Source organism: Ovis canadensis, chromosome 24 (assembly GCF_042477335.2).
Source record: "Ovis canadensis isolate MfBH-ARS-UI-01 breed Bighorn chromosome 24, ARS-UI_OviCan_v2, whole genome shotgun sequence".
NCBI lineage: Eukaryota > Metazoa > Chordata > Mammalia > Artiodactyla > Bovidae > Ovis > Ovis canadensis.
Window position 1 is genome coordinate 29,392,563 of NC_091268.1, and position 22,813 is coordinate 29,415,375.

General features: G+C 46.7%; 1 protein-coding gene across 4 annotated transcripts in view; it reads right to left on the minus strand.

Annotated features, from left to right (window-relative positions):
- Positions 1-22,813, minus strand: part of MYH11 (myosin heavy chain 11) — a 128,252-nt gene that overhangs the window by 58,083 nt on the left and 47,356 nt on the right. For 2 of the 4 annotated variants that reach the window (XM_069570190.1, XM_069570192.1), the window contains exons 4-9: positions 19,723-19,750; positions 8,540-8,642; positions 6,942-6,962; positions 4,641-4,733; positions 3,623-3,686; positions 504-602 (exon numbers count right to left, since the gene is read on the minus strand). In XM_069570190.1, coding sequence (XP_069426291.1) covers positions 504-602; positions 3,623-3,686; positions 4,641-4,733; positions 6,942-6,962; positions 8,540-8,642; positions 19,723-19,750 — 408 coding nt within the window. The remainder of the gene's footprint in view (positions 1-503; positions 603-3,622; positions 3,687-4,640; positions 4,734-6,941; positions 6,963-8,539; positions 8,643-19,722; positions 19,751-22,813) is intronic. The other 2 variants (XM_069570191.1, XM_069570194.1) reach the window with 1 other exon arrangement.

Consider the following 22,813-nt stretch of genomic DNA (forward strand, 5'->3'; position numbering starts at 1 on the left):
CAGGAGCGGGGGCTACTCTTTGTTGCAATGCTCCAGCTTCTCCCTGCGGTGGCTTCTCTTGTTGCGGAGCACTGGTTTAGTTGCTCCAGGGCATATGGGATCTTCCCAGATCAGGGAGCAAACCTGTGCCCCCTGCACTGGCAGGCAGATTCTTATCCACTGCGCCACCAGGCAAGTACCTGGCAATTGTCTTTCTCCCCTCCTAAAAGACACAGATAGCGTCTATTTGGACTTGATGTCATCTAATTATTAATTAATTAATCATTTAATGCCTAACTGAAACTGACATCTGCTATGCCGCATAGCAGATGCTCAGTAAATGAAGGTGACTGACAGAAGCCACATTCACTCACTCCAAGGAGATGAGGAGATGCTGCCCAGAGACGTGTAACTCTTTCCCTGGCGGGACCTCAGGCTCTGTTTTAATAGCTATCAATTAACCCTGGAAAATGACGGAAGGGAGGGCTGAGGTCTCCCAGCACACATCCTTGCTCATCACTTACTTCGCATCTTCTCCTTGGCTCCAGCAATCAGATAGTAAAAGATGTGGAAGGTCCTCTCGTCTCTGGCTTGGCGAATCGCACGTGACTTTTCTAGCAGATCTGGTTTGGGAGGAGTTAAGAATTCTAGAACTGCCGTGCTGGAGAAGATTCTTGAGAGTCCTTTGGACAGCAAGATCAAACCAGTCAATCTCAAAGGAAATCAACCCTGAATATTCATTGGAAGGACAGATGCTGAAGCTGGAGCTCCAATACTTTGGCCACCTGATGTGAAGAGTCGATTCATTGGAAAAGACCCTGATATTGGGAAAGATTGAGGGCAGGAGAAGAAGGGGGCAACAGAGGATAAGATGGTTAGATGGCACCACCATCTAATTCAATGGACATGAGTTTGAGTAAGCTCCAGGAGATAGTGAAGGACAGGGGAGCCTGGAGTGCTACAGTCTATAGGGTCACAAAGAGTTGGACATGACTGAGCTACTGAACAACAACAACACAGAATTCATTCCAGGGATACCACATGTGCTTCTCTTGCAGGGAGCTGACCTTCCTCCCCAAGCTCTGGCACATCAACTGCTGGAGGGGAAATCTCCAGAACACGGGAGAAGCTCCCTGGAGAGTTTTGAGGACTCTGATTGCTGAGGAAGATCAAGCCATTGGTTCACATGAGCTGACCTTCCAGTTCTGGCTCACAGATTCAAAACGAGACCGCTAGGTGCTGCTGGCTGGCCCCAGTGCCAGAGAAAAGTGAGGGGAACAAAGGGGGTTAAAAAAGTATAAAAAGACAGGAGTCAAGAGACTCCAGGATGGAAGACTTCTGGGAGGGGCATGAAATGAGACGTTTCCCCAACAACCATCACCAACTTCTCTTCTGTAGAGTGAACTGTCTTTAGATATTACAGAGTAAAAATTATTACACCCTCTATGGTCTGTTAATCCCTGTGCTAAATGTTGACGTGCATTTTCTCGTTTGCTTTTCTTTCTTGGAATACAATTGCTTTACAATATTGAGTAGTTTCTGCTATACAACGAAGTGAATCAGCTATGAGTATACATATATCCGTTCTCTCTTGGATCTGCCTCCCACCCACCTCGGTTCTTCACAGGGCACCGAGCTGAGCTCCCTGCGCCCTCCAGCAGGTTCCCATTAGCTACCTATTTCACACGTGGTGGTGTGTATGCATCAATCCCAATCTCCCAGTTTGTCCCACCCTCTCTTTTCCCCGCTGTGTCCACGTGTCCATTCTTTATGCCTGCATCTCTATTCCTGCCCTGGTTCATCTGTACCATTTTTCCATTGTCTCATTTAAACCTCACAAACTATCCTAGGAATGAAGAGTGAATATTGTTGGCATTTTCAATACAGGGGAAACCGAGGCCCAGGGAAGTTCGAGGAAGACTCATTTCCCAGGAGGACACAATCAGGAAGCAGCGAAGCCAAGTGTTTGCAGTGGCCGAAACTACCTCAGCCAAGGGTCTGGGCTTCAGAGAGCTGGGTGCCAGTTCTGGATGGCTGAGTGACCTTGACTCAGCTGACTAGCAACTGAGCCTCAGGATATTGTAAACACGCCCACTGATTAATCTAAAGCCGTTCTGCTGTGGGGGGAGGGGTGGAGACCATGGGGGCATGGGGATAGTGGGAGCCACACGGGGGGCTGAGCTGTCATACCAGGTGGATTTCCTGCACATAAGAACCAGGTTCTACTTGACTAAAAATCTGCCAAGATGCTAACCATCGAAGAATGAATAATCATTTCTTCTCTGTGTTCCCAGATCCACTGGTTAGACTGTGTCCTCCCTGCTCTGTTGTGTCAGGTCATGGGCACTAATTTCTCCTCTCAAGGCCTCATAACTGTGGGCTTCCCTGGTGGCTCAGATGGTTAGGAATCTGCTTGCAATGCAGGAGACCAGGGTTCAATCCCTGGGTCGGGAAGATCCCCGGAAGAAGGGAGTGGCTAGGGCCACAAACTCATCTGTAATCCCCGAATCCAGAAACTTCAGAAAACTGAACTCAGCTGGTGGCCATGCCTATTCTGAGCCTACACAAGGCTCTTCATGGTCTCTCTATGCCCCACTGGAGACTAGCATGTGTTCTGCTGTATCTCATTTAGTCCTGGCCCAACTCTGGGGAGGTGCGGATGGTGCATGGTCAGGCGACCCCAGCCATACACTGAGCCCCCACTGGGATGCATGAGTGGGCACTGGTGGGCTGGCGGAATTCTGATTCCTTAGATTTACAGAAATAGCTTTCAGTTTGCTTTGCCAGAAGCAGGCTGTTCCTCTGGGAAAGTTCTATTTCCACTGACATCCTATTTGTGGGCTGGAGCTGCTTGTTTCTAAGAAGGACAAGGGGTCTGGGCTTGGCCTTGAATCCTGGCTTGTTAAGGATGAAGTGAAGTACTTGTGGATGAGTGGGTTGTCATTTCCTTCTCCAGGGGATCTTTCTAACACAGAAATCAAACCCAGGTCTCTTGCATTGCAGGCAAAATTCTTTACCATCTGAGCCACCAAGGAAGCTGTAGCCAATACTTAACTAGCCCTTATTCTGTCACGATTCTAACAGCTTTAGTGTGTTAGCTGCTCAGTCTTGTCCAACTCTTTGGCAAACCCATGGACTGTAGCCTGCCAGCCTCCTCTGTGCATGGGATTCTCCAGGCAAGAAGACTGGAGTGCGTTGCCATTCCCTTCTCCAGGGGATCTTCCTGACCCAGGGATCAAACCTATGTCTCCTGCCTTGCAGGTGGATTCTTTACTATTGAGGCACCAGGGAAGTCCTCTAAAAGCATTACATGAATCAGTTGACTTGAGGCAGGTATTATTAGCATCTCCATTTCACTGATGAGGCACAGAGCGGTTGAGTAACTAGCCCAAGATCACTCAGCTAGGGAGAGGTCTACCCAGAATCAAATACAGGCTGCCTGAGGCCCCCAAACCAAGGGACCACCACACTACAAGGCTTGCTCTTAAGCAAAAACAACCCCAGGGAAGAGTTGTTCTGGATGGCACCCAAGTGCTAGAGAGAGAGGTGGCTCTTGTGCCCTTCAGACCCCCTGGGGCTCTGGCAAGAGGTGGGTGGTGCCAGGGATGGGGATCCCAGGTGGCCCAGGCTCAGCAAAGGATACACGTCTCGATGTTGGCTCCCACGATGTAACCCGTGACATCAAAGTTGATGCGGATGAACTTGCCCTGCCAACAGGAAAACACAGTTCTCAGTGGGGTCCCCAGCCTCGTCCCTCAACCCCATGCTGCAGGCAAGTAGGGCGAGAGAAGTCAGGGAGCATTCAGAGGGGCACCCACAAATCAGTATAGTCTCCCTCATTAATAGAATTCAGATACAATCTTTCCTATAAATTTCTTCATGAAATTATCTTTCTGAGTCTCCTATGGAGGTCCCACTTCTTCTGTACAACAAAATGATTATTGTCTAAGTATCATCAACCACCCAAGTTCAGGGTTCCCCTGACCCCGTTAAGTCTCAAGTGAGAAAGGGGAGGGGTCCATGAAGCCTGGGAAAGCCAGTGTGGGAAGTTCTGAATCACTGACCATTGGCCTTTGTGAAGGCTGGAACCACATCTGAATTGTTTGCTGTGATTCTGAGTCCAGTTCAAGGTCTGGTATACAGTAGGTACTTAATAAAAATGATCCAAATAAATGAAGAGAGAGAATGATGTGTGTAAAAATGCCTGTGTGGATGTATACAGCGAGTGCTTAATAAATGTGTTGAAACTTGTGTGTTCTTGGTATACAGTAGGTGCTCAATGCATGTTTTGCTGAATAAATGAACGAGTATCGTATACAAGTGTCTAGCACTTGTACACTAGGTGCTCAGTGCTCAGTACATGTTTACTGAATGAATTATGAATGTCGAATTCTAACAGGGAGCCGAGTATACAGCAGGTGCTCAATGAATATTTGTTGCATGAATAGTGAATGAATGAATGAGGGAGTGAGTGGCTGGAACACTCACAGGGTGGTAAGTTTAAGACAGCACTGGAGTCACAGAGCAAAATACAACGCACACCTCCATCCCTTAAGCCTCAGATGCCCCAGGCACACACATGCACTCTGTGTTCTCAGGCAGGAGGGGACACCGGGGGACCCGAGCCTTTTCCAGAAAACTCATGTAGCTTCACAACTTACGAATCGGGAGGAGTTGTCATTCTTGACCGTTTTGGCATTGCCAAAAGCCTCCAGGATGGGGTTTGCTTGTAGAAGCTGCTTCTCCAGCTCACCCTAAAATTCATTCACATGCGGTTATTAGAGAAAGTGATGCAGGCAGTGACAGTTCTGCCCTGGACAGAGGCTGTCAAAAAAACTCTGCTCTTAACCCACGGGTTCTCTCCTGTCCTATTACCTATCCATTCTGAGACCCCAATGCTAATGTCCAGATTTACTCGAGGATTTCAGAAGAGAAACAAATGGATGAGCTCTGTTACAGCCGCGACATCTGTTCCCTAGAAGACAGGGCCTGCTCATCTATGGGACACGCTGAACTCTGGCACTGACAACACTGGGATGCCATTGACATCATAGTGAATCCATGGAATTGTGCAGTACACAATCTGCCCCACTGTATACGGCAGTCCTGCTGCTGCTGATGTTTGACAAGCAGCCTTCTTCAAGCTAGACTGCTATAACACTTAGGAAGGCTTGAGCGCATTTTTTAAAGTTGCAACTTTTCCTTTCTCAGGACCAGTTTTCTGAAGTCTCCTAGGGAAGACAAATAAGGAATGCACAAAACCCACCAGGAATACTTTGAACCAACTGCAGAACAAAGCCTCAAAGCAGGTTGCCTGAGCTCCATTCATCAGGTTAAATGCAGCTGAGACTGTACACAGCCCACTGGCCCCCTCTGAGGGGGCTCCTGTGCACAAACGCGGTCACGTGATTAATTGTGGCAGGAAAGGGCCAACGAGGTAGATCATGCCAGGAAGCAATGAGCTGCTCTTTGCCTAGCCCCGCAACACGGCAGCTGCAGACTGGCCCAGCGGCTCTCCCGACAGCTCCTCCTACAGGCCAGGCTGGGAAGTGTGGGTCCTAGGGGTTTTCTCCTGTTTTCTCCGCTGGTTCCCCTGTCTTTTTTATTTTTTTTTCAGGACAGCTGGACTAGGCTAAAAAGAACCTGGGAAACATTCTAGAAAGAGAAGGTGAGTGCATGGCTTTCTCCCCTCCACTGTGCACCAGGAGGGCACCGTGGGTGACTGTCCCTAGAGGAACAGAACAAGAAGCCACTATTTATTTCTGGGTTTATTAGTCACACAAGCCCTCCTCCTTTGCAGATTCCAAAGAAGATGGACAGGAAGTGTCATCTCTATGAAAATCGCAGCCACACTGGAATTCCCATAATTGGGAATGGTGAAATTTACAAGGAGGGCTTTGCTTGACTAGTAGGGAGAAGACTAAAGGGGTCACTTTTGTCAACACAAACTTGTGGTCTCAGTATCCCCCAAGAAAGTCCCCTTTCTAGAACGAGAGTTCCAGATGGTGGGGCCAAAAGATCCTTCTCAGGAGATCTGATCCAAACCACTCATTTTATGGATGATGAGACAGTGACCCAGAGAAGTTAAGCGATTTGGCCAAAGTCACACAGGAGCAAATCCCAAAGAAGAAGCCTGATTCTCCTTCTGATGCACTCATGATGCTGCTGCCCACGTCTGACTAAGATGGACTGAGGGTGGCCCTAGGACACGCTAGGACCTCTTGATCTGAGGGTCTCTTCCAGGCTGGGAGCCGTACACCAGCCCCCCAAGCTCTGTGTTAAGAGATGAGTTTGTATATGCAGAGGTTTGAGCAGGGCCTGGTTGGGTGTTGCATAGCTGGGGCCTTACCATGCCACCGAAGCTAGTGCATCATGAACCCCAAGACTTCCGTTCCTGGAGCCTTGGGTCAAGCAACCGGCATGCAAAGACAGACACGCACTGCACACACATGCAGAGGAAGACACACCAGTGCACAGGAAACAGGCCTCGGGGGAGGAATTCAGGGATGATGCAGGGAGAGGAGACAAAGGCATGCCACAGCAGTGCCATTAATTGACTGTCAATCAAGCCAGGAAAGCTTCAGGGCCAGAAGGTCCTCAAAAGCTCAACCAGACGCGACAGACATCTCCAGGGCCTTCCAATCAGGGGTACCCCGGTGGTGGACACCTTGGTGGGAAGGGTAAGGTGACGTTCGTTCTGAACTGGGGAAAATCCATTCCAGGCTAGAGGACAACCCTGGGGATTCCGGTGGGAGTCCTGCGGGTGGCGATGCACCCACACGCCCCACCCCGCCGGGTGGCATCGGACACCCGCAGGACGGTATTTCAGTGCGTTTGTAGGTTTGGGGATCTAGCCCAGTCTACCATCGGCTACCGGGCTCAGCGGGTGCAACAGGGGCATGCACATCTAAATACACTCCGTGCCTCCCGTCCACACCAGGAAAACACTCTCAGTTACTCACGTAGGCAAAAGATGGGCCTTGCTGTGGTTGAACAATACAGTATAAAACAAATGTCAGTGTTATTTCCATCACATGTACATCAGGGTCTGGAGAATATACGATTTCAATCCCCACCCTGCCCAAGACAGCCTGGATTTTCCAAAATCCTCCAACTGAGGAAAGCAGCAGCTTTTCTTGGATTCAATTTCCTTTCTGCTTTGCTTGCTTTCTTTTCTGATTTCTTAAGAGATTCAGACATTTTCAAAGGTTTTTAAAAATTGCTGGGACCAAAGCGCGCTCTTTAAACCGTATCCGACGAGACGCTGTCTGAGATACCTTCTCACACGCAGAGAAAAAAAGTGTTTGGCACATAGTAGGCACTTGATAAAGATCTGTCATTAGTATTATTTCTTCCTTTTACTATTCTAGGAAAAGGAAAGGCAGTGGGAGGCAGTGTTTGGCTGCTACATAAACTCTGGGGCTCTTTGCTCCTTACACCATGCCAGAGGCAGTGTAGATGCTGGATCTCAGGCTTCCTGCACCTGTTGGAGGGAGGAAAGTTCCCCAAGCTACAACCGGGGCTCGCCCCAGATCCCCAAGGGCCTCCAAACAGGCTGGTCTCTGTGGCTTCTCCAGCGTCACCTCTGAGCCCCAGAAGCTAGATCCAGAGCGGCAGGAACTGGTGACACCCTGAGCCTGCTTCAGGCCTCCTTTGCCCATCACCCCCCCAGCCCCAAACCTTCGGAGGGAGGCGCTGGCAGGTCCTTCCAGCAGCCCCATTGCTTGTCGCCTCCACTGGGATAGATGAGGCAAGGCTAAGGCCGAGGAGGAAAAGAGGGATGGACCCAGGGAGGGATGATTCTAGAAACCTGCTCTTCTTTTCCTTAATCGACTGTGTCCTTATTTGATGATTTACACTCTCTCTTTCTCATGAGTCCAGAAGCTCAGTGTTTAGAATAACTCAGACTCATCGATGGGCCCCATACTAGCAGTGCCTAGCACACAGTAGCTGTTCAATCAAGGGCACTGGACCAAAGCTCATATGCTAAGTGACACCCATATTCCCACCCCCTGGGGTTCCCATTGGAGGCACACGTGGAGGAATGACAGGTATGCCTCAACACTAGGGAATTTACAGTGATTCAGTTCAGGCAGTGGCTCTCAATCAGGGGTGAACGCACCCGCCAGAGGGCACCTGACAGTCTTGGTCGTCATAACTGAGGGGAGGGGCTGCTACCAGCGTCCAGTGAGGAGTGACCAGAGGTGCTGCTAAAAATCCTCCAGGGCATAAGACAGCCCCACCACAGAGAATTATCCAGTCCAAAATGACAGTGATGCCGCAAGCGAGAAGCTTTGATGTCAATCAAAACTCCTCCTCCCGGTTCACAAAACAGGAGATGATCCTGGCCAAAGTGAGGAACTGCCTAGATCCAACAGGACCACCCAGGATGAAGAAAAATCCCTCCAGTGAGCTGTCCAGGAAGGACAGGGAAACACAGTCCTGAGTCCTTATAGCGCGGAGTCCTGGCCTTCCCAATGGTGCTCTCTCTACCTGGTGAGCCCTCAAGCCCAAGGCCCATCTGCCAAGTTGCGGCCAGAGGACAGGAGCTGCCACTCACCGTGATGCTTGTATCCTTCTTGCCCTTGTGGGAAGAGGCCACCATGGCCAGGTACTGGATGACTTTCTTGGTGTTTTCTGTTTTCCCGGCTCCAGATTCGCCTCTAAAAGACACGAGAGCAGTGACTCACCGGAACAGAAACATACTAGCGGCTGACGGGATAACCAGCTGGCTGTTGTTTATCTTATCAGGTGCTCTGTGGGCATCTTTCCGCAGCTCCGTGTCGTTTGCAGATGGGGAAACTGAGGCTCCCAGAGGGGAGGAGACTTGTCCACCACTGGCAGGGAGCTGGACTGGGCTTCAAACCCTGCTCCTTATCTCAATCTACTCCTCCCAACGGGAGGCAGGAAAGGATGTAGATGAAAAGAGTAAAAGAAAACCTGAATTTCCTACCAAGGTCTTAACAGGTTTATTTGGAACTGTCTACTTAAAAAAAAAAATCACTTTATTTTTTACAGAAGTTTTGGGTTCACAGCAAAATTGAGCAAGACGTACACAGAGTTCTTAGATCTCCCTGTCCCTTCACAACCTCCCCCACCATCAACATCCCCACCAGAATGGTATACTTGTTACAGTCGATGGACCCATATTGGCAGGTCATCACCCAAAGCCCACAGTTTACATCAGAGTTCACTCTTGCTGTTGCACATTCTACGGGTTTGACAGCTGTATAATGATACGTATCCATTATTACAGTATCTACCGAATAGCTTTATTAAAAATTATCTACTTTAAAGACATCATTACTCTTGTTAGAGACGAGAAGACTGGGCCAGAGACTGCCTTACAGGATGGATGTAAGTACCTCTCAGAGTACCAAGACATAAGGTAGAAGTTTTAGAAATGCCTCTTACAAAAAAGAAGAAGGAAGAGGAAAAGAAAAAGGAGAAAAAGAAGGAGCAGGAGGGGAAGGAGAAAGAAGACAAAGAGGGACAGAAAAGTGGTTATTCCATCAGCCACTGGACCCACATAAGCCCCTTCATCCTCTAGAGAACTCACTCGAAGGGTCAGGTGGCTAGCTAATGATTTCAGCTAAATATCAAAGGATAAACCTAGTTGGAGTAAGTCATGCTGAACTGTAAATGGCTGATAAATTTAGATCAGCGGGGTGTTGTTCGTCTTATCAAAATACTCTTAGAATATGAACAGTGGTTTTATTTTTATTTTTAATGGAAACGGCTTCTTGAACCAGCTACACCTCTCCTGGGCACCTGAGGTCACGGTGATGGAATTGTTTCATCAAAGGATCCTGGACTGCCTCTGACTCCCACCCTTCTTAGTAAAAGGGAAAGACGACCTCAACTAAATCTTTCCTCCTGTCTTGTCCTCCCCTCTGATTTTCTTTTTTTGTTTGTTTTTCATTTTTCCTTCCTTTGCCTAGACTCACATTTGCTGAGCTCACTGAATATTCTGAAACGCGCTAATTTTTTAAAAAGTCTGAGTTCATCTACCCTGAGGGCGGGTCAAGGTTCTCCAAGCTGAGCCAGTGCCGCCAGTGCCAGTGTGGTGCTTGTCCTTTTTACCTAATTAGGAAATGAAAGAAATTAACTTGCTTTGCTAAAGGCCCATTAATAACTTTGTTCACGGCAAAACAGAAGGAAGGAAGGAAAGAAGGGAGCGGGGAGGAGAAAGGCAGGAAAAAAGAAGGAAAGAGAAAGAGAAAGGGAGGGACAAAGGGAGGGAAGGAAGAAGGTGGGGGAAGGGAAGGGAGAGAGAGAAGGGAGGGAGGCGGGGAGGGAGGGAGGAAAAGATACATATGCCCCGAATTGTCAGACCCAATGCCATGGGCCACCATCCAGGAATCAAGAGTCAGGTCTTGAAGGTCTTAAAGGAACATTGCACCACGTCTCATGACAGTATTAGCACTGTCCTCTATCCAATTCCTAATGGTCTTTATTCCCAATGGTCACATCATTTCATGTGGCCTCAGAGGCACTTTTTAAGATGGGAGCTACGGAGGCATTATCCTCATTTTCTTGAGGAGGAAAACTGAGTCCAAATTTTTTTTTTTAATTTTAAAGACAGAACTGATTTTTGGGGGTAGTGGAGGCCCTGTGTTAATTGTCCACTCCCTCAATCCTGAAGGGAGGACATATCACTTTTATGTTATTACAGGATAGGAACTTGGGACCAGGGTGAGTAAGCAACTTGCCCAAGGTCACACAGCAAGGCAAGAGCACACTCAGCATTGAAATCAGGTCTCTGGTTCCAATGTAATCAGGATTCTTTCTATGACATTTCGCCAAGTCTGTCCATGACACAGACCCAACCCTCTAAGAACATGCTTTCCAAGGTCAGAGGAAAGGAATAGGGAATAGGAATTGATATTTGTTGAAGACCTACTCTAGGCTACTGGGCTCAGAAATCTTTTTATTTAATCCAACAACCCAATGAAGGAGTCATTGATTATTGCCGTCACCCATCTGGGGGAAATGAGGCTCAGAGAAGTTGAAGTGTTCTAGGTCACAATTTCTGTTATCACACGGATCAGGAATAGAGGAGTAAGATTTGTATTCGGGCCAAGTTGATGCCGGAGCCCATGTTCTTCCCCCTACCCTTTTATTTTTAAAAGTGAGAAAAGGGGATGGGATGCAGGAATACTGAGCGAAGCCCTGAGCCATCAGGGAGTTATTCCATATATTCTGGGAGACTTCACTTGCCTTATAGGCTCTTTTTGAAAATTTGAGCAGGTACCAATGAACTAAGCCACTCAGTCATTTACACTTTCCCACTCCAGTACTCTTGCCTGGAAAATCCCATGGACGGAGGAGCCTGGTGGGCTGCAGTCCATGGGGTTGCTAGGAGTCAGACACGACTGAGCAACTTCACTTTCACTTTTCACTTTCATACACTGGAGAAGGAAACGGCAGCCCACTCCAGTGCTCTTGCCTGGAGAATCCCAGGGACAGGGGAGCCTGGTGGGCTGCCGTCTATGGGGTCGCACAGAGTTGGACACGACTGAAGCGACTTAGCAGCAGCAGCATGAATTACTTCTACAAGGATAATGTCAGAACCCTTGATAGACATCACCCCAAACTGAGGGGGCTAGGTTCTGATCAGAGCAAGAAGAAGGAGAGAAAATCTGAGTGTGGGAAAGCACCTATGTAGCTGGTCCTGAGTCCATTCATATCCAAGACAAGAGTCAGGACAGCTGTGCACACACTGACCCTGGATCACTACAGCCCCTCCTCTTCCCGCCATGATTTCCTGCTCTTTCACCTCGGAAGGGCGAGGAAGTGAGACACAGACTCTGGGAACCTGCTTCTCCCCACGTGGCTGCTTGGCTCATCAGTCTCCAAGTTTTATTGATAAAAATAAATTGTCCTGGGAGGTTCTGCCAAAGTAAACAACCCAAGTTCCAGGCTCATGGGCGTCTGAAGATTGATGTGCTCAGGGTGCTTCAGAAACATCAATATCTTTGCTTTTCTGACCCCAGACTCTAAGAATAAAGATGCCTTCTCGGTCAGTGCACCCTAAACTTCAGTCCTACCTTTTTTTTTTAATTTTAGGCTGCACTGGGTCTTCATTGCTGCAGGCAAGCTTCAGTTGCTGTGGTGCATGGGCTTAACTGCCCTGAGGCATGTGGGATCTTCCCAGACCAGGGATTAAACCCGTGTCCCCTGCCTTGGCAGACAGATTCTCAACCACTGGACCACTAGGGAAGTCTCTCAGTCCTGTTTCTTAGGGGACTTTGTGTCCAGCTCCCTCATCCTTAAGGAAGACTCGGCCTCATGACCATATATGGCCTCCTGGCCTTTTAATTACCTTACTGCCAAGTCCTTTTAATCAGTCCAGGCTCAGCAGTTGGAAGGAGGCTACCCAATGGCTGCTTAATCCCTCAGCCCCCAGCTGGGTGGGATTCATGGGTGTGTGACCTGTCCAGTTCCATGGGGACTACCCTAAGGAGGGTCCTGTGCTTGATTTAATGCTCTGATGTTGTGATCTTGAATCGCTTAATAATTTTTGAACAAGGGCCTTAGCTTTCTCATTTTGCAAAATGTAACAAACCAGGTAGCTGGTCCTAGCTGCCACGGTGAAACACCATTTCTGAGTCATGTCAGCTGTGGTCTGCCCTTGGGAGCGAGGCTAAACTGTCTCTGAATCCGTCAGCCCCTAGGCCTCATGCAGCTCCCACCGCTGTAACCAGCAAAGTCCTCTGGGGTTTGTGCTGTCCACTCCTACACATCCTGCAAAGCTCAGGTAGTCACTGCCTTTATTTTGAGTACTGCCTCGAGCTCCCCAGGCAAAAGCAGTGCCTCTTTCCCCTGCAGCATCAATCAGCAGAGCAACACAATGGGCTCCAGGGCCAGACTTCCTGAGTTCAAATCCCTGCTCTGCCCTATGTGATCATGGGCAAGTCATTTAACTACTCCCATGGACAGTATGAAAAGGCAAAAAAGATATGTCACTGGAAGATGAGCCCCCCAGGTTGGTAGGTGGACAATATGTTACTGAGGAAGAATGGAGAAATAGCTCCAGAAAGAATTAAGAGGCTGGGCCAAAGCAGAAACACTGTTCAGTTGTGGATGTGCCTGGTGGTGAAAGTAAAGTCTGATGCCGTAAGGAACCTGGAAGGTTAAGTAAATTGGATGTGGTCAGGTGGGAGATGACAAGACTGAACATTGACATTTTATGAATCAGTGAACTAAAATGGACGGAAATGGGCAAATTTGATTCAGATGACCATTATATCTACTACTATGGGCAAGAATTCCTGAGAAGAAATGGAGTAGACTTCATAGTCAACAAAAGAGTCTGAAATTCAGTACTTGGATCCAATATCAAGAACAATAAATGATCTTGGTTCGTTTCCAAAGCAAATCATTCAATATCACAGTAATCCAAGTCTATGCCCCAACCAGTAATGCCAAAGAAGCTTAAGTTGAATAGTTTCATGAAGCCCTACAAGATCTTCTAGAACTAACACCAAAAAAAAAAAAAGAAAGAAAAGATGTCCTTTTCATTACAGGGGACTGGAATGCAAAAATAGGAAGTCAAGAGATACCTGGAGTAACAGGCAAATATGGCCTTGGAGTACAAAATGAAGCAAGGCAAAGGCCATCAGGGTTTTGCCAAGAGAACACACTGGTCATAGCAAACATCCTCTTCCAATAACACAAGAGATGACTCTACACATGGACATCACCAAATGATCAATACTGAAATTAGACTGGTTACATTCTTTGCAGCCAAAGATGGAGAAGCTCTATACAATCAGCAAAAACAAGCCCTGGAGCTGATTGTAGCTCAGATCATTAGCTCCTTGTTGCAAAATTCAGGCTTAAATTGAAGAAAGTAGGGAAAAAACACTAGATCATTCAGGTATGACCTAAATCAAATCACTTATGACTATACCAGCTTCTCTGGTGGCTCAGATGGTAAAGAATTTATCGGCAATGTGGGAGACCCAGGTTCAATCTGTGGGTCAAGAAAATCCCCTGGAGAAGGAAATGGCAACCCGCTGTAGTATTCTTGCCTGGAAAATCCCATGGACAGAGAAGCCTGGTGGGCTACAGTTCCAATGGGTTGCAAAGAGTCAGACAAGACTGAGCAAGTAACACTTTCACTTTATGATTATACAGTGAAGGTAACAAACAGATTCAAGGGTTAGATCTGATAGAGTGCCTGAAGAACTACGGATGGAGGTTCATACCATTGTATAGGAGGAGATGACCAAAGCCATCCCCAAGAAAAAGAAATGCAAGAAGGCAAAATGGTTATCTGAAGAGGCCTTACAAATAACTGAGAAAGTAAGAGAAGTGAAAGGGGAAAGACAAAGGGGAAAATGTACACAACTGAAGGCAGAGCTCCAAAGAACAGCAAGGAGAGATGAGAAAGCCTTTGTTACGTGAACAATGCAAAGAAATAGAGGAAAACAATAGAATGGGGAAGACTAAATATCTTTTCAAAAAATTAGAGACCAAGGGAGTATTTCAAGCAAATATGGGCACAATAAAGGACAGAAATGGTATGGACTTAACAGAAGCAGAACATATTAAGAAGAGGTGGCAAGAATACACAGAAGAACTATACAAAAAAAGGTCTTCACGATTTGGACAACCACAATGGTGTGATCATTCACCTAGAGCCAGACATCCTGGAATGTGAAGTCAAGTGGGCTTTAGGAAGCATTACTATGAACAAAGCTAGTGGAGGTGATGAAATTCCAGCTGAGCTATTTCAAATCCTAAAAGATGATACTGTTAAAGTGCTGCACTCAACATGGCAGCAAATTTGGAAAACTCAGCAGTGGCCACAGGACTGGAAAAGGTCAGTTTTCATTCCAATCCCAAAGAAGGGCAATGCCAAAGAGTGCTCAAACTACCGCACAATTGTGCTCATTTCACATGCTAGCAATGTAATGCTCAAAATCCTTCAAGCTAGGCTTCAACGGTATGTGAACCAAAAACTTCCAGATGTACAAGCTGGATTTAGAAAAGGCAGAGGAACCAGAGATCAAATTGCCAACATCCACTGGATCATAAAAAAGTAAGGGAATTCCAGAAAAACATCTACTTCTGTTTCATTGACTATGCTAAAATCTTTGACCATGTGGATCACAACAAACTGCAGAAAATTCTCAAAGAGATGGGAATACCAGACCTCCTTACGTGCCTCCTGAGAAACCTGTATGCAGGTCAAGAAGCAACAGTTAGAACTGGACATGGAACAATGGACTGGTTCAAAATTGGGAAAAGAGTAAGTCAAAGCTGTATATTGTCACCCTGCTTACTTAACTAATATGCAGAGTACATAATGAGAAATGCTGGGCTGGAAGAATCACAAACTGGAATAAAGACTGCTGGGAGAAATATCAATAACCTCAGATATGCAGATGACGCCACCCTAGTGGCAGAAAGCAAAGAGGAACTAAAGAGCCTCTTGAGGAAGGTGAAAAACGAGAGTAGAAAAGCTGGCTTAAAGCTCAGCATTCAGAAAACTAAGGTTATGGCATCGAGTTCCATTACTTCATGGCAAATAGATGGGGGAAAAATGTAAACAGTGACAGACTTTATTTTCTTGGGCTCCACAATCACTGTGGATGGTGACTGCAGCCATGAAATTAAAAGATGCTTGCTCCTTGGAAGAAAAGCTATCACAAACCTAGACAGTATATTAAAAGCAGAGACATCACTTTGCAACAAAGATCGGTCTAGTCAAAGCTGTGGTTTTTCCAGTAGTCATATATGGGTATAAGAGTTGGACCATAAAGAAGGCTGAGCGCCAAAGAATTTATGCTTTTGAACTGTGCTGTTGGAGAAGACTCTGGAGAGTCCCTCGGACAGCAGGGTTATCCAACCAGTCAATCCTAAAGGAAATCAACCCTGAATATTCATTGGAAGGATTGATGCTGAAGCTGAAGATCCAATACTTAGACCACCTGATGGGAAGAGCCAACTCACTGGATAAGACCTTGATGCTGGGAAAGATTGAAGGCAGGAGAAGGGGACGACAGAGGATGAGATGGTTTTGGATGGCAACCCTGATATGAGTTTGAGCAAGCTTTGGGAGTTGCTGATGGACAGGGAAGCCTGGTGTGCTGCAGTCCACAGGGTCGCAAGGAGTAAGACATAACTCGGCGACTGAACAACAATAATTATTATTACTGAGGTCAACTTGAATCTACTTTCATATTAAATAATATGAATTATTCCAGATTTTGATGCTCTATGAAAATTTCTTGCAATTCTTATAACTGACCAGTGTGTGTGTATGGTAGGAACTGAGGGCTCAGTCATCTATGAGAAACTTTCCAGGCCCACAGTTCTGGGATAGAGGTTGTAAACAGGTAGCCCCACTGGCAAAGCCAGCCCACCAATGGATTTTATTTGGCTGATGCTCTGTGTATGTATGTTCATGTAAATTAAGTGCAAATATTTAAACACTGAATGTTTCACATAAAAACCTAAATTTGCAGCTTCTGTTGCAATGTAGAAGAGTCTGGCAACACTGGACCTGTGTTCTCCCCTGGAAACAATGGACAGAAGAGGGATAGCAACTCGCCCCCACCCTTCAGATGGGTCATTTTCTCCAGGTCACCACACTCCCCACCATCCCCTACTGTCTTACACCCAGGCCTTCTCACACATTAACAGTACTTGGTTGGCTTTGATTGGCCCTTGGGTTTGCAACCACAGTCCTAGACGTCCCATAGTGGCTCTTCTCAGACAGAGGGCTTCTGCTGGGAGACATACTCTGGCCAAATTGATGTCTCCGTTTTTCAAATAAAACACACTCTATCTGACCCCAGGGCCTTTGCATAGGGTGTGAACTCTTCCCCTCTTTTCTTCATTGTCTCCGCTGAAATAGCACTTCTTCCAAGAAGCTCTTTCCATTCTCCCAGTTAGAATCTCTCTGATTTACACATTCTCCTAGTTCCAAACATGTCTCATTCTTTGTCATTTTCAGTTTGTAATTACGCATTTACTTGAGTGATTTGCTGGGAAAGATTGAAGACAAAAGGAGAAGAGGGTGAAAGAGGTTGAGATGGTTGGATAGCATCACCAACTCAATGAACATGAGTTTGAACAAACTCTGGGAGATAGTGAAGGACAAGGAAGCCTGGTGTGCTGCAGTCCATGGGGCCGCAAAGACCTGGGCACAACTTAGTGACTGAACAACAATAATTTTTTTTTTAAGTTTCTGAAAAGGTAATTCCTTCACAGAATCAAACATCAAATTCAAGCAGTACCAAAGGGAAGAAAGTAATTATTGTTCTAGTGGCTGTCTTCCCTCTTGAGAGAGGGGTCATGTTTACTTTGGATTATTTCCTATATGCCAAGTATCACCAGTGGAACTGGCTCATTCAATCTGTTGAACAGTGAGTGAGGACAGGAGTGAGTGTAGGGGGACGAAGGAAGGAGGATGTATTTGTTTCCCATTGCTGCTTTAACAAACTACACAAACAGTGGCTTAAAACAACACAAACTGATTATCCTGCAGTTCTGGAGGGCAGAAGTCTGACATGGATTGTACTGAGCTAATACCAAGATGTCAGCAGGGTTGTGTTTCTTTCCAGGAACACCAGGGGAGAGTCTGTTTCCTTGCCTTTTGCAGCGTCTAGAAGCTGTTTTTATCTTTGGCTTCCTCCATCTTCAACGCCACCAATGGTGGGTGAAGTTCTTCTCACATTGCATCTCCCTCTGACTCCCCAGATTTCTCCCTCTTCCTCTTGTAAGGACCCTGCAATTACACTGGACTTGCCTGGATGGTGTAGACTCCCTCCTATTGGAAGGCCAGCTGATTAGCAACCTCAATGCCATGGCAGCCTCCATTCCCCTCTGCCTCGTCACCTGACACCCTCACAAGCTCTGGTGACTAGGAGGTGGCAATCTTTGCAGGGCCACTACAGGTACACGTGGCTTTATTGCAGTTCACAGATATCATGTTTTTCACAAATTAAAGATTTGTGGCAACCCTGCATCAAGCATTTCTCCAACAGTGTTTGGTCACTCCATACCTTTGTGCCACCTTTTGGTAATTCCTATAATATTTCAAACTGCTTCCTTTTCTATTTGTCATAGTGATCTGTGATCAGCGGTCTTTCATCGCATCTATTGCAAAAAGATTACAACTCCCTGAAGGCTCAGATGATAGCTAAGATTTTTTTAGCACTGGGTATTTTTTTTAAATTAGGGGACAGTTACTTTACAATATTGTGATGGTTTTTGCCATATATCAACATGAATCAGCATTAGGTATACATATGTCCCTTCTCTCTTGAACCCTTTCTAACCTCCCTGCCCACCCCACCTCTCTAGGTTGTCACAGGGCACTGGCTTTGTGCTGCCTGCAGCATACAGCAAACCCCTACTGGCTACCTATTTTACAGATGGTAATGCATATGTTTCAATGCTGGCTGTCTATTTTACATATGGTGATGTATATGTTTCAGTGCTGGCTACCTATTTTACATATGGTGATGTATACGTTTCAATGTTACCTATTTTACATATGGTGATACATATGTTTCAATGCTGGCTATCTATTTTACATATGGTGATGTATATGTTTCAATGCTGGCTATCTATTTTACATATGGTGATGCATATGTTTCAATGCTGGCTATCTATTTTACATATGGTGATATATATGATTCAATGCTACCTATTTTACATATGGTGATATATATGTTTCAGTGCTGGCTACCTGTTTTACATACGGTAATGTATATGTTTCAGTGCTATTCTCTCGTATGGTTCCATCCTCTCCTTCCCTCACTGTGCCTAAAATGTCAGTGTCTCCTTTGCTGACCTGCAAGTAGGATCATCAGTACGGTCTTTCTAGATTCCATATATATGCATTCATATATGATATTTGACTTTCCCTTTCTTACTTTCTTTCTGTTACTTACACTACTCTGTATAATGGGCTCTAGGTTCATCCACCTCATTAGAACTGACTCAAATGCTTTCCTTTTTACAGATGAGTAATATTCCAAGCGACGGGTGTTTTTAAATCAAGGTGTATACATTGTTGTTCTTAGATATAACACTGTTGCACACTTAGTAGACTACAGTATAGTGTCAACATAACTTTGATATGTACTGAGAAACCAAAAAATTTGCATGACTTGCCTTACTCTGATATTTGCTTTATTGCAACAGTCTGGACTAAGTCCATGCTATCTCTGAGGAACACCTGTATTCTGCCCACCCCAGGAGAGATTTTCCTGAATACTGAAAATCCTCCGAGTGACTCTAAACTGAATATCTTCTGACTATGTATCCAGGTCTTCAAAGAAATTATGATACCGACCACCAAATATGGCACAATGTGGCTACTTGTGAAATTTTAGGGTAACAGTTTAACACAAGCCAAGACTTCCTCACTAATGGATATGCCTTCTATTTTCATAGAGCTATTACAGAATTACATGCAATTCTGTCTGCAGATTATTTAGTTCAGGGCCTGGCACACAGTGAACGCTCAATAAATGCTAGTTTTAAAGAGGGGGGCAGCGCAGAACAAAATGGCACCAGGTATCACCTGCAGTTTAGGGGTGCTGGCCTCAGCATCAGAGCGTTTGTACAACAAATGTTTCATGACCATCTGTGCTGTGCTGGGGATAGGGTGGTGCATGGAATATCAAACAAATCAAAGAGCCCTGTTCTCATGGACCTTTTTCTTTAATAGGTTGGATCTTAGCTCAGAAAAGCAGAAGAAAAAGCAGCTCCACTTACGTGCAGAGAATGGACTGGTCCTCCCGATCTGAGAACAAAAAGAAAAAAAGAGCCACGAGTTAGAATCAGCTCTGAGCTGAGGGTCTGGACATGCTGCCGCCCAGGGCTCCCATTTAACCTCATACACCCTGGCCCCTCTGGGGGCGACAAGGGGCCAGCTGAGCTTATTGCCCAGGGCATAGGGGACAAGACCAAAGACAAGAGGGCAACAAAGCCCTGGAGGCAGCCCCAGAAAGATGTTGGAATCTGACCCATTCCGGAGGCAGTGAGCATCCCAGCCTCACCCACTCGGAGTGGAGGGGGGTTCCCAGGAGACCCACTCTGTACAGATGAAGTCACAGACAAAACACCGACTTTGGATCCAGACAGGCTGGGTTTCCTCTTGGCCACTTCCCAGCTCTGTGGCCTTAGGTGAATATTCTTAACCTCTCCAAGCCTCAGTTTCTTTATCTGGCAGTGGACATTTTTGGCTTGAAAATCCAGTATGCTTTCCCTCTTCTTCTGGTAAGAGCATTCTATATTCCTTAAGGAGACATGTCCAGGGGACTTCCCTGGTAGTCCAGTGGTTAAGATTCTGAGCTTTCAATGCAAGGAGTGCAGGTTTGAGCCCTGATCAGGGAACTATGATCCCATGTGCCGACAGAACAGCAACAACAACAACAAAGGAGTCATGTCCCCTGCGCCACTCCACTCCCATCGTCATGCACTGTGTTGGTGGGACTGACCCACAAGCCCTCCCAGCCAAGAGGCAACAGCGTTTCCCAGGCTGCGTCAATCAGAGTCTCTGAGCTAAAACTCCAACCTGGATCAAGAACGGAGAAGCTCAGTGGGTGGGCAGAGCCCCCAGAGCCCAAGCAGCCCCAAGTTTCTGACATTTTCTGAGGCTGGCTCCTCACTCTTCCCACACATCTGTGAGCTCCCCAACACTCCTCCAGAAATTCCTTTCCTAGATAAGGTCTCTGTCGCTTACCACTGGAGAACCCTGGTGGACGCAGAGGGCATCATGAGACTACACGTGATTAAGCAGATGTTACTGATCACCTTTCACTCTTAAAGTGACCTCAGGAGGTGGAGCCAAGATCCCCTACGAGGGTCATGGGTAAGGTGACACCCTTCAACCGTTGGTCAGTTAACCATAACCAAGAAAGCACATCCTCTGCTGGGCTATGCTGAGCAGCTTTTCTTAAGTTCATTCCTGGCTCCAACCCCACCTTCACATCGCTCAGCCTCTCCTGATTAAATGTCTCCCCAGATCTAGGGATGTCTTCCTCCAGATCCTTTCTCAGAGTCATCTTTCTGACACACTGAGCTACCCGATTGCTCTGCTCCTCAACACTCTTCCACTTTGAAAGTGTCTTAAAATGTCAAACATAAATTTATCATATGACCCAGCTATTCCACTCCTAGAAATCTACCCAAGAGAATAGAAGCATGTGTCCCTATAAGACTAACACATGAATGCTCACAGTGGAGTTATCATACCAACTAAAAAGTGGAAACAACCCAACTGTCCATCTGCTGGTGGATGGATAAATAAGATGTAGTCTATCCACCCAGTGAAATATTATTCAGTCATAAAAACAATGAAGTACTGATACAGATTACACCATGGGTGACTCTCAAAAACGTGATGTTAAGTAAGTCTGACACAGAAGGCTACATACGTATTGTCTTATTCCACTTACATGAAATGAGCAGAAGAGGTAAACGCATAGAGATAGGAAGCAGATAAATTAGTGGTTGCCGAGGGCTGGAGTGGGGTGACTGCAAACAGGTATGAAAGATCACTTGGGGGCTTGGAAACTGGACTGTGGTGATGCTTATATAAGTCAATTTGCTAAAACTCACTGCATTTTACACTTACAGTGGATGAATCTGGAGTATCCAAGTTTTATCTTAAGTTGTTTTTAAACATGTGCATGTCCCCCGGGCCCTTACGTGAGGCCCAGACTCCTGAACATGACATCCAAGACCTCCCATGACTGGCCCTGCCCACCTCCTCAGCTTCGGCATCTCTATGCCCTTCACGCTCAATTTCCAGCAACCCCACCCAGATCAACCCCCAATCACACTCCGTGCCTTTGTTCAGGCCGTTCCTGCTCCCTAGCAGGTCTTTCTCTTCTTCTTTCCTGGCTACTTCCCTCAGTCTCAAAGATAATACCTCTTTCAAGAAGTCTTCCCCGTAGTGATGAATCCAGGAGGCAGCTTGGCTATAAGTCTCTGACAACACTCCTAAGCTATCATAGTAGTCGGCCTTGCTAGAGAGAAGAGGCCCCAGGAAGAGCCCCTAGTCTCCATCAAATAATCTGACTGCTGCCTCCAAGCCCCCCTTGATAGGAATCCTAGAGCTGTCACTGGTTCCTGCCCATCACCAAGACACGCCTCCACTTCCACTGCCCCTATGCTGCCTGAGCACCCTGTCCCAGGCTGGCACTTTTGCTCCTTGTGTCTCTTCCCCACAGAATTATGAATTCCTCATAAGCAGAAACATCCAGATCTGGACCCCACTCCCCTCAGTTTCCAGGAAACTGAGGTCACGTCCTCAATCCCTAATCCCCTGACATAGAGAAGGTACAGTTAGGCAAGCACTGAAAAAAGCCCGCCCCAAACCTGAAGACATGAGCTTCTTGATGGGAAAGTTCAACATACATGTAAGAACCAGTGGTTAAGAACCCGCCTCCCAATGCAGGTGACTTGGGTTTGATCCCTGGTTGGGGAACTAAGATCCCCCATGTCACAGGGCAACTCAGCCTGCACACTGAGGCTAAAGAGACCAAGTGCTACAATGAAGTGCTCTCATGGGCCACAGTTGCCTGTAGGGGTTAGATTTAGGGGGCCAGGGGAGGTTCCACTCAGGCAAGTTTGACCGCTGAGCCGAGGGCCAACGGGAGGTCCTTGCAGGGAGAAAGGCCACAGGAAGGAGGCAGCTCAGCCTTTGAGAACTTTCCGTCACCACAAAGTCCCATTTCTGGTCCAGCTGGACTGATCCCCATCAGGCCAACATGCTCTGCCTCCTGCCTCTGCCTCTGACCTTGGGCTGATCCACAAATTTCAAGAAACAGCCATATCAGAAACCCGAATGTGTGTGCCC